Source organism: Mycteria americana, chromosome 6, assembly GCF_035582795.1.
Source record: "Mycteria americana isolate JAX WOST 10 ecotype Jacksonville Zoo and Gardens chromosome 6, USCA_MyAme_1.0, whole genome shotgun sequence".
NCBI classification, from domain to species: domain Eukaryota; kingdom Metazoa; phylum Chordata; class Aves; order Ciconiiformes; family Ciconiidae; genus Mycteria; species Mycteria americana.
Window position 1 is genome coordinate 59863830 of NC_134370.1, and position 13368 is coordinate 59877197.

Genomic DNA, 13368 nt, shown 5'->3' on the forward strand with positions numbered 1-13368 from the left:
CTGTTCTCTTTACAGCATGTTTCTATAGTGACCAACTGCTAAATTGATACTCAATATATTTCCCTTTCCACCTGCCTTACTTCAGACTTGGAAAGTCAAAATGTTATTTAAACACCATTCCAGAAACTGAACCTTGAGCTGTATTAAGATGTTATGGTAGACTACTTCACCACTCTAACTTCCCCAGCTCTTGAAACAATGCAAAAAACAAAGAAATACAGTATTTGTAGGTGAAAGCAAAATTCTTCATGGCTCACTAACAATTACTTGAAAAGCTAATATATAAAGGACTAGGAAGAAATGAATTCCCAGTACCTTAAAGAAGTATCAGACTCCTTCTTTAGGCAAGTATTTAATTTCTTCAGCAGCTTTTTGACTGTTTATGGTGCCTTGGTTACATTAACAGCACTTTGCCCCAAGTGCAGCAGCTTTCCTAGAGACTAATAACCAAGATACGCTTTACATGCGGGTAAAGCACTGTGTTCCCAGAAGGAGACAGGGAAGCACATCTTTATAATAGCTAATATGACAATGAATCATCCTCCTGAGATAAAGACTAAAAACATTAAAAGGGGAATACAGTAGGTTGAAATAAAAAATTTAAAACAGGAACTCATCTGGTTCAAGTTTTACATATGCAAATAAACAGTATGAGAGGGGAAACACAGAGTGAGACATGTAAAAGTAATGAGCAGAAATATCAGGTGTATCCATCTTCCTAGAGCCTGAAAGAAGGAAGATATTAAACTGTGCTTTCTGGTAAATTGCCACTGCCAGTTATTGACAAAGTTGTCAATTATACAGGAGTACTGAGACTGATGATACCTGAAGAAATGGGGATTTAGAAACACTTGGGACTAAAAGGAGAGATAGGAATGTGCTCCAGATGATAAATGGAGTGGATTGAAAGAAAAAGAGCAAAGAGGCCAGCTTCAGAGGGTATAATTAAATATTCTTAATTAGCATATTAGAGTACTGCAATGAAACCCTATACCTACTTTTAAAGTTGGATTTTAGAAAATAAATGTAACTGAGTGGATGAAAGACCAAGAACCTTCTATGCCATAAGGCTGCTTGGCATAGAATTTATTCAGATAACTTCTATTTTGCTAATGTTTAAATAACTTAATTATACAAAAAAAAAATGCACTGACTGCCCAGGTCTGTAAGCAGTAAGATATTAAATCACCATTATACAGATTTTACTGAAACTGGTCAGACAATGCATTAGGAAAAGAGGACAGTGCTTGAGTCAATAGTAGGATTTCAAGTAGTTGAGTAATCATGTAGCTTAATGCACATGGATAAAGCAGGGCCCAACAAGTAAAAGGAGGGTAGCAACTGGCACCACAATGTTTTTAAACTAGTCTAGGAGTAAGAGTTAAGTTTTACTTTGAGACAGGGGATGTGAAAAGTGTTTTGAAATTCTTGGAAGAAGCCTCCTACAATATCACAAAGCTCTGTTCTATTAAAAACTTACTCTGCTGAAGAGTTAGGGTTATTTGCTACCACAATTTTCTCAATAGAAAGAAAGATATTTCACTGTGTTCATGAAGAGATAGTTGACAGGTTAGGATTTCAATATAAGGTTTGGAAGAGCTAGGCCGAAATCACAGTTTTGGCATTGACTTGTTCAGTCACACAAGCTGCCTAATTCTTCTGTACCTCACTTTTGATATACAATGGACCAGCAATTCCTGTCTCCCAGGCGTTCCACCAGGATACACGTATCCACAACCAAGACATTATGGATATAATTGGAAGACTGCATGAAAAACATTGATATAAGAGGCTCTCAGATATTAGATACGGCAACACTGCAGTGTTATTTATACTACCCTTCTAAAATAATTTTGGTTACTCGTATTAAATAAATTATCTGTTCCCAGCACATAAAGGCTTTATTTGCCACACTGCTAGCTAGTCCACTGTTTCAGTCTTAAGTGAGACAGGGCACTACTACCAGGAGAACTTAACTTCCATCCCTCTGCTTTGATTGCTACTGTGGCTTCCATCTGCCATGGCTTTTTTACACAGTCACTGAGGCCTCAACTAAGTAATGCCTTGAGCAACAGAAGCTAGGGCTTCAATACATGCCACCAATAATATTTCTGCTTCCTAGGAAGCAATGCTAAAAAACAGCCAACTGCAACAATTTTTGAAAAAATACTGTATGACTACTGAACTGGACAGATTAAAGTGAGTCTTAAATGCCATATTACAATCCAGATGAAAGAAAAAGTACTTGGCTTGGCTAAGCATAAAATCAGTATTATATAAATGGCTCCCCCCTCCCCACACACACACTTGTAAATGCAATAGAAAACAGAAAGGCAATAGGGAGGAGGGCACAGTGGTTGTTTTCTCAAGGACTAATAAACTTCCTAGTCGAACAGTACTTGTTTTCTGACTGACAAGTGACGAATATAACAACATGCCTGGCTCACATTACATAAAAATGACAGCATAATACACTGAAGGCACCCTATTTGTCTTCAAGTTACTTTACTGATTAGGAAGAAAAGATGGAGAATGCCAGCTGAAGGTGTTCAGGAAAGGTGAAACCTCTGAAGCAGAAGCTAGCAAAGACTATGCAGAACATGTCGACAAGACAGAGAGAGTCTGAAAGATTAAATTAGCTATTGTTGTAGATAATCATCACTGAAGACCAATGTACTTCAGAGACTGTACCTGCCTACCCAGCTCCTCCCTCAATCTGGGTCCGAAGTAATGGGAAAGAGTAATACGTTATTTCAATATGGGATATAATACATATAATGTAAAACATGGTATTAGCTTCCAAAGAAATCTTTATAATGGCTGTTGCAGCATCCAACTCGGAATGTAACTTATAAATGCAGGATTCTCAGTGTTTGGATTGCTGTTTTCTACTCATAATAAAAAGAAGTTTAGGAAATAAGAAAAAAAACCCCACCCATGAACACTTAGTTTTGGCTTGCTTTGCCTTAATTTTTCTGCAAGACATGGTACCCCTCTGCTGGGCAAGAACAGATGAAACAGCAAGGAGCTGTGAACCAAAACCGACTGAACAATAAAACAAAACCAGTCTGTACAGACTGAAAAGGGTAAGTAAGAAAAGGCAACAGAGGCAATGTATGGCTGACTAAAAGCCTGAGAAAATAAGGAGCCCAGATGCAAACCATTAAGCAAACAGCATTCACAATTTAGACTTGGCTCTCCAAACACTGTCCAAACAAGAAAGTAACATTTTTTATAACATCTTTAAAATAAGTCACCTTGAACATGCTGTCATCTTGACAAGCACCAGTTCTCTAACTCTAAAAACAATTGTTGCAATATTTAGGATAACAGGGAGCAGAAAGAATTTCCTAAAGCAAAAGATTTTTGTCCATTAAAAACCAAATTATCACAGAATCACAGAATTGTATAGGTTGGAAAAGACCTTTAAGATCAAGTCCAACCGTAAACCTAACACTACCAAGTCCACCACTAAACCATGTCCCTAAGCACCTCATCCAAACGTCTTTTAAATACTTCCAGGGATGGCGACTCAACCACTTCCCTGGGCAGCCTGTTCCAATGCTTGACAACCCTTTCAGGGAAGTAAAATTTCCTAATGTCCAGTCTAAACCTCCCCTGGTGCAACTTGAGGCCATTTCCTCTTGTCCTATCACTTGTTACCTGGGAGAAGAGACCGACCCCCACCTCTCTACAGCCTCCTTTCAGGCAGTTGTAGAGAGTGATAAGGTCTCCCCTCAGCCTCCTTTTCTCCAGGCTAAACAACCCCAGTTCCCTCAGCCGCTCCTCATCAGACTTGTGCTCCAGACCCTTCACCGGCTTCGTTGCCCTTCTCTGGACACGCTCCAGCCCCTCAATGTCTCTCCTGTAGTGGGGGGCCCAAAACTGAACACAGTATTTGAGGTGCGGCCTCACCAGTGCCGAGTACAGGGGCACGATCACTGCCCTAGTCCTGCTGGCCACACTATTTCTGATACAAGCCAGGATGCCATTGGCTTTCTTGGCCACCTGGGCACACTGCTGGCTCGTATTCAGGCGGCTGTCAACCAACACCCCCAGGCCCTTCTCTGCCAGGCAGCTTTCCAGCCACTCTTCCCCAAGCCTGTAGCATTGCAAGGGGTTGTTGTGGCCCAAGTGCAGGACCTTGCACTCAGCCTTGTTGAACCTCGTACAGTTGGCCCCAGCCCATCGATGCAGCCTGTCCAGGTCCCTCTGCAGAGCCTTCCTCCCCTCAAGCAGATCAACACCCCTGCCCAACTTGGTGTCATCTGCAAACTTACTGAGGGTGCACTCAATCCCCTCGTCCAGATCATTGATAAAGATATTAAACAGAACTGGCCCCAACACAGAGCCCTGGGGGACGCCACTTGTGACCGGCCACCAAGTGGAGTAAACTCCATTCACCACCACTCTTTGGGCCCAGCCATCCAGCCAGTTCTTTACCCAGCGAAGAGTAGACCCGTCCAAGCCATGAGCAGCCAGTTTCTCCAGGAGAATGCTGTGGGAAGCAGTGTCAAAGGCTTTACTGAAGTCTAGATAGACAACATCCACAGCCTTTCCCTCATCTACTAGGCGGTCACCTTGTCGTAGAAGGAGATCAGATTGGTCAAGCAGGACCTGCCTTTCCTGAACACATGCTGGCTGGGCTTGATCCCTTGGTTATCCTCTACGTGCCGTGTAATGGCACTCAGGATGATCTGCTCCATCAGCTTCCCCGGTACCAAGGTCAGGCTGACAGGCCTGTAGTTCCCCGGGTCCTCCTTCTGGCCCTTCTTGAAGATGGGCGTCACATTCGCTAATCTCCAGTCAGCAGGGACCTCCCCAGTTAGCCAGGACTCCTGGTAAATGATGGAAAGGGACTTGGTGAGCAGATCTGCCAGTTCCTTCAGTACTCTCGGGTGGATCTCATCAGGCCCCATAGACTTGTGAATGTCTAAGTGGTGCAGCAGGTCACTAACCATTTCCCCCTGGATTATGGGGGCTCCATTCTGGTCCCTGTCCCTATCTTCCAACTCCAGGGGCTGGGTACCCAGAGAACAATTGGCCCTGCTATTAAAGACTGAGGCAAAGAAGGCATTAAGTACCTCAGCCTTTTCCTCATCCTTGGTCACTGTGTTCCCTCCCCAGTCTAATAGAGGCTGGAGATTCTCCTTAGCTCTCCTTTTGCTGCTAATGTATTTGAAGAAGTATTTTTTATTGTCTTTTACGGCAGTAGCCAGATTGAGCTCTAGCTCGGCTTTGGCCCTTCTAATTTTCTCCCTGCACAACCTCGCTACACCTTTGTAGTCCTCCTGAGTTGCCTGCCCCTTCTTCCAGAGGTCGTAGACTCTTCTCTTTTTCCTGAGTTCTAGCCAAAGCTCTCTAGTCAGCCAGGCCGGTCTTCTTCCCCGCTGGCTCGTCTTTCGGCACCTGGGGACAGCCTGCTCTTGTGCCTTTAGGACTTCCTCCTTAAAGAACGTCCAGCCTTCCTGGACTCCTTTGCCCTTTAGGGCTGCCTCCAAGGGGACTCTGTTGACCAGTCTCCTAAACAGGCCAAAGTCTGCCCTCTGGAAGTCTAAGGTGGCAGTTTGTGGAGAACTGCCTCGCCGCTTCTCCACGTATCAAAAACTCTATCATTTCGTGATCACTCTGCCTAAGACAGCCTCCAACCATCACATGGCTCACAAGTCCTTCTCTGTTGGTGAACAAGAGGTCCAGCCGGGCACCTTCCCGAGTTGGCTCACTCACCAGCTGTGTCAGGAAGTTATCTGCCACACACTCCAGGAACCTCCTAGACTGTTTCCTCTCTGCTGTGTTGTATTTCCAGCAGACATCCGGTAGGTTGAAGTCCCCCACCAGAACAAGGGCTAGCGATCGTGAGGCTTCTCCCAGCTGCTTATAGAATACTTCGTCTGCCTCCTCATCCTGGTTGGGTGGTCTGTAACAGACTCCCACCACAATATCTGCCTTGTTGGCCTTCCCCCTGATTCTTACCCATAGACACTCCACCCTATCGTCACCATCATCAAGCTCTAAACTATCCAGACACTCCCTAACATACAGGGCTACCTCAACCGCCTCTCCTGCCTTGCCTATCCCTCCTGAAGAGTTTATAGCCATCCATCGCCGCACTCCAGTTGTGCAAGTCATCCCACCATGTTTCCGTGATGGCAACCATATCATAGTTTTCCTGATGTACAATGGCTTCCAGCTCCTCCTGCTTGTTGCCCATGCTGCGTGCATTGGTGTAGAGTCAGTTCAGCGGGGCTGTCGTCTGTGTCTCCTTCATAGAGGAACACCCTTTGTGTGCTTTGAGGTGTTTCACTGGCATTTCCCTCTTGGCTCCCGTTGCCTCAGTATCCCCTAGCTCAACTCTGTACAACTTCAACTGTGCCCCAGCGTACCCCGCACATCTCAGAGACACAGGCCGAGTGTCCTCACTGGCACCCGCTCCCTCTAACCATGGCACATCGTCCCTCAGCTTCCCTCGGGCAAGCCTGATATTATCCCCCTCCCCCTTCGAGTCTAGTTTAAAGCTCTGTTGATGAGCCCTGCAAGCTCCTGAGCAGAGATTCTCTTTCCCCTTTGAGAAAGATGAATCCCATCAGATGCCAGCAAACCTGGTGCTGTGTAGGCCATCCCGTTATCAAAAAAACCAAATCTGTGGCGACGACACCAGCCACGGAGCCATGAGTTGATAGATTTGGTGCCTCTGTTCCTTCTAGTGGCACTGCCCACAACTGGAAGGAGAGAGGAGAAAATAACCTGTGCTCCGGAGTCCCTTACTAGCCGTCCTGAGGCCCTGAAGTCTCTTTTGATTGCCCTAGGACTTCGTGTTGCAGCTTCATCGCCCCCCACATGGAAGAGCAGTAGGGGGTAATAGTCCAAGGGACGTACCAGGCTAGGGAGTATCCTCGTGACATCCCTCACCCGGGCCCCAGGGAGGCAGCAGACTTCCCTAAGAGGGGGGTCTGTCCAGCATATCGGATCCTTGGTTCCCCTTAGAAGGGAGTCGCCCACAACTATAACCCGTCTTCTCTTCCTTGTGGAGGTGGTGTTAATACGAGAGGTACGTTCTTCTGACCTGGGTGACACCTCTGGTGTAGATGGACTGTCATCCCCATCCTCCATTGCCTGGCCTTCCACCTCCAGGGCCTCATACCCATTGTACAGAGGCACCTGGGGAGGTGAGGTGGGCAAGGAGGGCGTTCGCCTGCCGCCACGAGCGTGGACTTGCCTCCATTCACTCTCTTCCTTTGAGCTGCTGCCTTCAGCCCGGTGGGGGGGGGGATACAGGATCCCCTTGATCGTGGGTTCTTACTGGCGGCTGCTGCTGCTGCTCCTCTTCCTGTATCAGGGGGGCAGAGCATGGCACCACCAGTCTCTCTTTCTCAGCCTCCCTGATGCTCCTTAACCTTTCTACCTCCTCCCGTAGCTCTGCCACCATGCAGAGCAAATCGTCCACCTGGTCGCACCTCTCAGTTGTCCGCGCGGCTGCCATGTGTGAACAGCGAGAGGCCCAGGCACTGCCTGCACCCTGGGACCTGGACGGCTGCATGTTTTTGTGGGAGCTCCGTCTGGGTAGCCACATCCACTCTGGCGAGCACAGAGGGCATCACTTTCTGACGAGTGAATACCATAGCTTAGTTTCTTCTGAAAGGATGGGGACTACCGAATGAACTCACTTTTCACAGTTCCTCTTGAGCTAGTAGGGTGACTTCGCCTTCCCTACACGCCCTGCCTGCGCAAACTGCCGCGCAAACTGATGAGCTATGAGAAAATTATGAGCTATGAAGTCTGCACTGCATGAAGCTGGTAAAGAAATTTAGCTGTAACTTTTGCATTCATAACATGGTCTTCCAGGAGAAGGTATGACAAACCTTAAGCAAACCTTCAGAACAGTTTTTCTTTTTTATTTTAAGCATCACATTTTATATATATATTTTTAAAATATGACAACCATAGTAAAGATAAGACAATTTCAGAAATCAGCAGTGATGCAGATGAAAAAGCAAACTCCTACCAGAGACACGTGTGATATCACATACATTTTTGGGAAATACTAGTTAAATCTTACTCTGACCTCTGAAGCATGATAAAGAGAAAAGTTAAGCTGCCTTCTCATTAGCCCTGAGACTGGAGTATAGTTGCCTATTTTGTTTCAGACTTCTTGTTCTATTCTACAAATGGCTCTGCTTGGTTCTCTGTGGGTTGAAATACTACTCATTTTTAAACCAAGGAAAGACTGCAAAAAAGCCCTGTTTAAAAGTAACATTCTAATAAGTGACTTCTAGGAAACAAATTTTTTTTTTGTTAAAAATATAAACACAAAACAAAGTTTGATAATACTTTTTGCCCCTTTTATTAAAAACAGTCATTACACTTGACATACATTTGACAAAGATACAGAACTGTATCTCTACTTTTCAGGAAACTACAGACTATTACAAAGTGACACTGTGTATGCAATTACTAGGTTCTGGGTCAGTTTTTCACACTGCAAACTTCTGGTTTTGCTTGTTGTTCAGGCGATTCTGCTTTTAGCTTGCCTGTGCGATCAACAACAGTATATTGGCTTCAATTACATTTATTTTAGATGTACATATGTGCACATAGTGCAAAACTGCACCCAGTACCTGCCACTAGATATTGAAGAGAACATTCTTCTAGGGTCTTTACCATCCAGACAGACTCATCCTTTTGTACCACTTTTCACTTTGAAGCCTGTCACTCCAAGCCTTTCACTTTGTTAACCAAAGTTTGTTTCACTAAGAAACCAGTTTTATAAACCATTTATTTAGGGACCAGGAAAGAGGACAATTCTTACCAACAGGAAACTCTCTAGAGAGGAAAAAAGTCTGTAGTGACAGAAGCAGATACAGAGCCTCAGCAAAGACAAGTTTTTCTAACCAAACCTACACAAAAACTTCAACTATACAGCAGCTATATTAACAAGGGGGGCGGGGGGGGGGGGGGGGGAGGGGGAAGAAGCATCCTTCCCTAGTCATTACCCACATTCTCAATAGGACTAGATTTACATAAGAAAGAATATCAGTCCATTTACCAAGATGCATTGTCCCATTTCCTGCTCTTGTTTTAGGTCAACTGGAAGCTTCTTTTTTCAGTTTTTCTAAAATCTCATCTGGTGTCATTGATACCAAAATCTTCACCACTTTTTCACGTGATTTACCACCCTGGTTTAGACACACACACAAAAAAATATTTCAGAGAATCACCATCAAATACACATTCCAAAAAAATCTCACTGTAATGCCAACATACCAGGTACTTAAAAAGTAATTCTTAAAGTGTGGGTATGCAGAATTAACAGCAGTAAGAGATAGTTCATCAATGTCCTTTCTAGTTATTTGAAAGGTGGAAAACAATGTCTTATCTACTCTCCTTTTAAAACTAGATACAGCTCCCAGAGCGTGCCCTGAATTGATGCTCTTTTTATAGGCTAGAACGAAAACCAAGGAGTGATAAGTTTCCATAATTCACTTGTATAATCTAGAAGCAAGACTGCAACTAATTTGCATTTTTGTTTTTAAAAAGTAGGGGTGTATATATATGTATATTGGATAACTGTGTACTTTCAGATATTTCTTCAGAGTTGTCTCCCACAGAATATTAGTTACTCTTAAGCTGAGTTCTCAGGTTGATAATATCAACTAAATGAAAGAAATCACATTGTATATAACCTATAAGACATTTGGATTCATAGAGCAGTTATTTGAGGTATTATTGACCTACCTGTTTTTGTATTACTGAAAAAAAGGCTATTTTACATAGGAACTGGCAAATGTGCAACCTCATTTCATATTGCCGAAGACACAACTTTGCTAGTATTCTGTAAACCATGAGAAACACGTTGCTTGTTAATCTGCAGCCTGGCAAAAAGTTTGAAAAGCCCACAAGGGACATCGTGAAGGAGGAAAAGTCCTTAACTCTACTATACAGAAATATAGCATGAAATTTAAAATTAAAAATAGATTTTTGAAGCAGTCTAGCCAGCTGATGATGAAAATCAAGGCCCTTGCATAGAAATCTGGTAACCCCAGATTTATACTGGATCATTTCCCACCAATTTCCCAATTTGGATTGGTTTTGTTAATGTTATCACTTCCCATAAAGCAAGTAGCACATAAGAGAGCAATCAGTACCAAAAAATCACTTGCTGTTTACACCTAGCAGATCAGGATGGAAAAAATCTAAGCCACAGGTAAAATACAGACTTTACCACAAAGCTCAATGCTTCACTGAGAACAAACAGTGCCTTGTGAAAAACAAACATTAGCATGTAATTATTTGGACACTGTAGGTCATGACGAACAACTGAGTCAAGAAGGTCAGACAACACTGGCCCCTTTTATGTTCAACTCTGCTTAGCACTTATGAGAATAATCTAGTTAAACCTGAACATCCCTTCAAGGCAGGAAAACAGTGTTATCTGTAAAATGTTGATAAACAAATTAAGCAGTTTGCCCATGATTCAGGAAAAACAAGACTCAAATCTTCACATCTCTACCTTTTGGCAGCACAGTGCTCAATTCATTGATCATGTTGCCATTTACCACTATCCTTTAACTGACTTCTACAGCTCCTACATTAAACCAACAAGACAAAAATAGAAAGCACAATTTGTCATTGTGCTCTTATGTTCATAAACTATAAATGAACATGACTGGACTGACTTTAAGTACAATGAATTAATAAAACAAATTATTTATTCAGTGCAATGAATAAAACAAAGAGTTTCCGCTCACCAAAGTCAAGACATGTAAATTCTAATACAAAGAAACTCTTGGGGCCTAGCTATAATCCAAGTGCTTATATATGCTCTTGTTTATGTGTGACAGTTGATTGTCCCAAAATTTCCACTCAAATACGTAAGTTACTTCAGAAAATGAATGCACATTCTGCACATGAATGTACATGTGCATAATAAAATGCACATTCTCTGCAAAGCACAAATTTTGGGAACTGCTTTTGACATGAAAACAAGAAAATCTGTGAAGAACACAGAAAACATGAACCACACAAATTTGGAAAATATATCATGATGAGAACTATTCTGATTAAAGATCTCAAGATCAGCTGTGGTTCTTCCTACACTAGATCTGTTCTCAATGAATCATTCCATTAACTCAACTAAACACCTTTAAAGTGTCTTTTGGACTGAAATTGGAGAGCAGCTCCCTGTACTCAATGAGTAAGTCTCAAAATCTTGAATTTAAATTGCAGTAGGGCAAGACTGAAAGAAAAAAAGAAAAAAAAAAAAGAAGTACCTTCTCTAAAATAACTTCACTCTTCTTCACTTCTAGCACCTTAGAGAGATAGCGACACAGCTCTGCATTTGCCTCCCCTTCTGATGGAGGTGCAGCAATAGCTACACCTACTGCCTCAGCTGTCACATCTATAACAAATATTTTAAGGATTTTATGCTCAAAACATTCAAAACATCAGTTATGGTCTCCTAAAAATGAATGTTTATGCTTTCAAAAGCACTTTAATTTAAAACCAAGTAAACTTGTAGATTAGCAGGTAACAACATTTTTACACTTCAGAAATTCCCTTAAGTTAAAACCGTTAGCCAGTACAAAGATAATCTTCTGATACAAAGAACAGCGAAGCCTTCAGACTTGTATCAGAGTGCAGCCATGAATTATCAGTTTTCACACAACCAGGGCACTGTTCTAAGCCCCTGTCTATGTTGTCCATTCTGCTGCAGGTGTAGTGCAGCTTGGCATCACGTAGCCTAATACAAATCAGGTTAACTCACAAAAAAACCCCATGATAAATAAGTCTGCCCAGAGCGCTATACTATCATCAACAATTTCCTTGTGTTGCCACTTGAGCCTGGACACTCTACTAACAGTCCACTATGTTAGTCTCAAACGCATATCTGTCTAAAAAGCAGCTCTAATTTGTACATAAGCAAGTCCGGATTTGTAGAGGGAGAACATGTTTTATTAGATCAAACTTTTACAGTTCAAATAAAACCGCACAACCTCTTGGGATACAAACAGCACGCACAAAATTGCACACGTCAAATGGAAGTGCTGATGAAGCGTGTTTGCTGTTACTCCTTTCAAAAAAATTTGTTCAGAAGAATTTACACCATGCTGGCTGCACCACCTAGCGTTACCTGTGGGGGAATGGGAAAGAGCTACTCCTGGCTTCTTTTAAGAAAAGTGTGACATTATTACTTTCTTCAGTTTTCTGATGTTTTTTTTCTTTTCTTTTCTTTTCTTTTTTTTTACAGCTTAGGGGATAGCGATAAGCTGTAGAACTCGTTACAAAGACTAGTTAGAAAAAGCAGCTTTCCCGCTCCGTCCCTCGCTACTGACGGTCACTCCTAGGGCGGGAAGGGCCACCGCCCCGCTCTTCAGAAGAAGCGACCGCAGCACCTCCGCCCCCCGCTGGTAGCGAGCGCCCCGAGCCGCCCGACAGCGCGGGGGCTGCCCCTGCCGAACGCGACGCCGTCCCGCCGCTTCCCGCGCCTCACGCCCGGCGCCCTCAGCCCAGCACGGCGGCGGGCAAGCTCTCCCGAGATCCGCCCTCCCGCCCGGCAGCACCGCGCCCCAGGCGCGGAAAGGGAGGGCAGGCGGGGGAGGCACACCCGCCGGGCCGGCGGCCCCACCTGTGACGGCGCTGCAGCGGGAGCCGGGCTTGGCGCGAACCGCCACCCTCACGCAGCCGTCGCCCGCCACCACCACCGGTCCCGCGGCGACGCCCGGTTCCGCGGGCCCCTTCCCAGCTCCTTTTCCCTGGAACAGAGGAACAGACGCGGTCACCGCGGGCGCCACGTGCCTGCTCGCCCGCCCGCCCGCCCCCGCGGGGCCTGCCCGCCCGCACCTTTCGGGGCATGGCCCCACCGCCGCTCCGCACCGGCGCCGCCAACAGCCGACGGAAGCCGGCGAGGGCCAGCATAGCGCGGTGCGGCCCTTCCGGCAACACAGCTAGCCCCGCCCCGAGGTGCCAGGCTCCGCCCCCGGCCGCGCCTGCGCGCTGCGCCACAGCCGCCGGGGTCGCAGGGCGAGCCCACCGCCCAGCCCACCGGGGCGGGGCCCGCCGGGCCGCGGGGACAGGCGCGCGGGTCCGAGCTGCCGGGGCACCGGCCCCCCGAGGCACACCGCAGCCGGGGCGGCTCCTGCCCCCGCTTCCGCTGGCTTCTCCCGGAACGCTGTAATGCCCGGCCCCGGCTGCCGGCCGCTTGCTGGCACACACACCCCCACACCCGCCCGTGTCACAGCGGCGCTTTCCGGGTCTCGACTGACTGAAAAACCTCCGCTCGGGGGAAGGGGAGAGCGCCAGCAGAATGCGTACACAGCAGGTGTCTGAAATGCACGGCGCCTTTGAAAGACTCTGGTTTGAGACCTCGGACCT

The 13368-nt window shown here is 45.4% G+C and overlaps 1 protein-coding gene across 1 annotated transcript; it reads right to left on the reverse strand.

Annotated features, from left to right (window-relative positions):
• Nucleotides 1–8317: 8317 nt before the first annotated feature.
• Nucleotides 8318–12933, reverse strand: C6H15orf40 (chromosome 6 C15orf40 homolog). The gene is made up of 4 exons (XM_075506147.1): nt 12838–12933; nt 12623–12749; nt 11268–11395; nt 8318–9173 (listed from the first exon to the last, which is right to left on the reverse strand). The coding sequence occupies exons 1-4, from the start codon at nt 12910–12912 to the stop codon at nt 9081–9083; spliced, it is 423 nt and encodes a 140-aa protein (XP_075362262.1). The 5' UTR covers nt 12913–12933; the 3' UTR covers nt 8318–9080.
• Between the last annotated feature and the right edge of the window lie 435 nt (nt 12934–13368).

Coding starts and splice junctions, on each gene's coding strand:
- C6H15orf40 (XM_075506147.1), bottom strand. CDS start 12,912: ATGCTGGCCCTCGCCGGCTTCCGTCGGCTGTTGGCGGCGCCGGTGCGG. Junction 11,396..12,622: donor CCGCTGCAGCGCCGTCACAG/GTGGGGCCGCCG, acceptor TATTTGTTATAG/ATGTGACAGCTGAGGCAGTA. Junction 9,174..11,267: donor GTGAAGTTATTTTAGAGAAG/GTACTTCTTTTT, acceptor TGTCTAAACCAG/GGTGGTAAATCACGTGAAAA.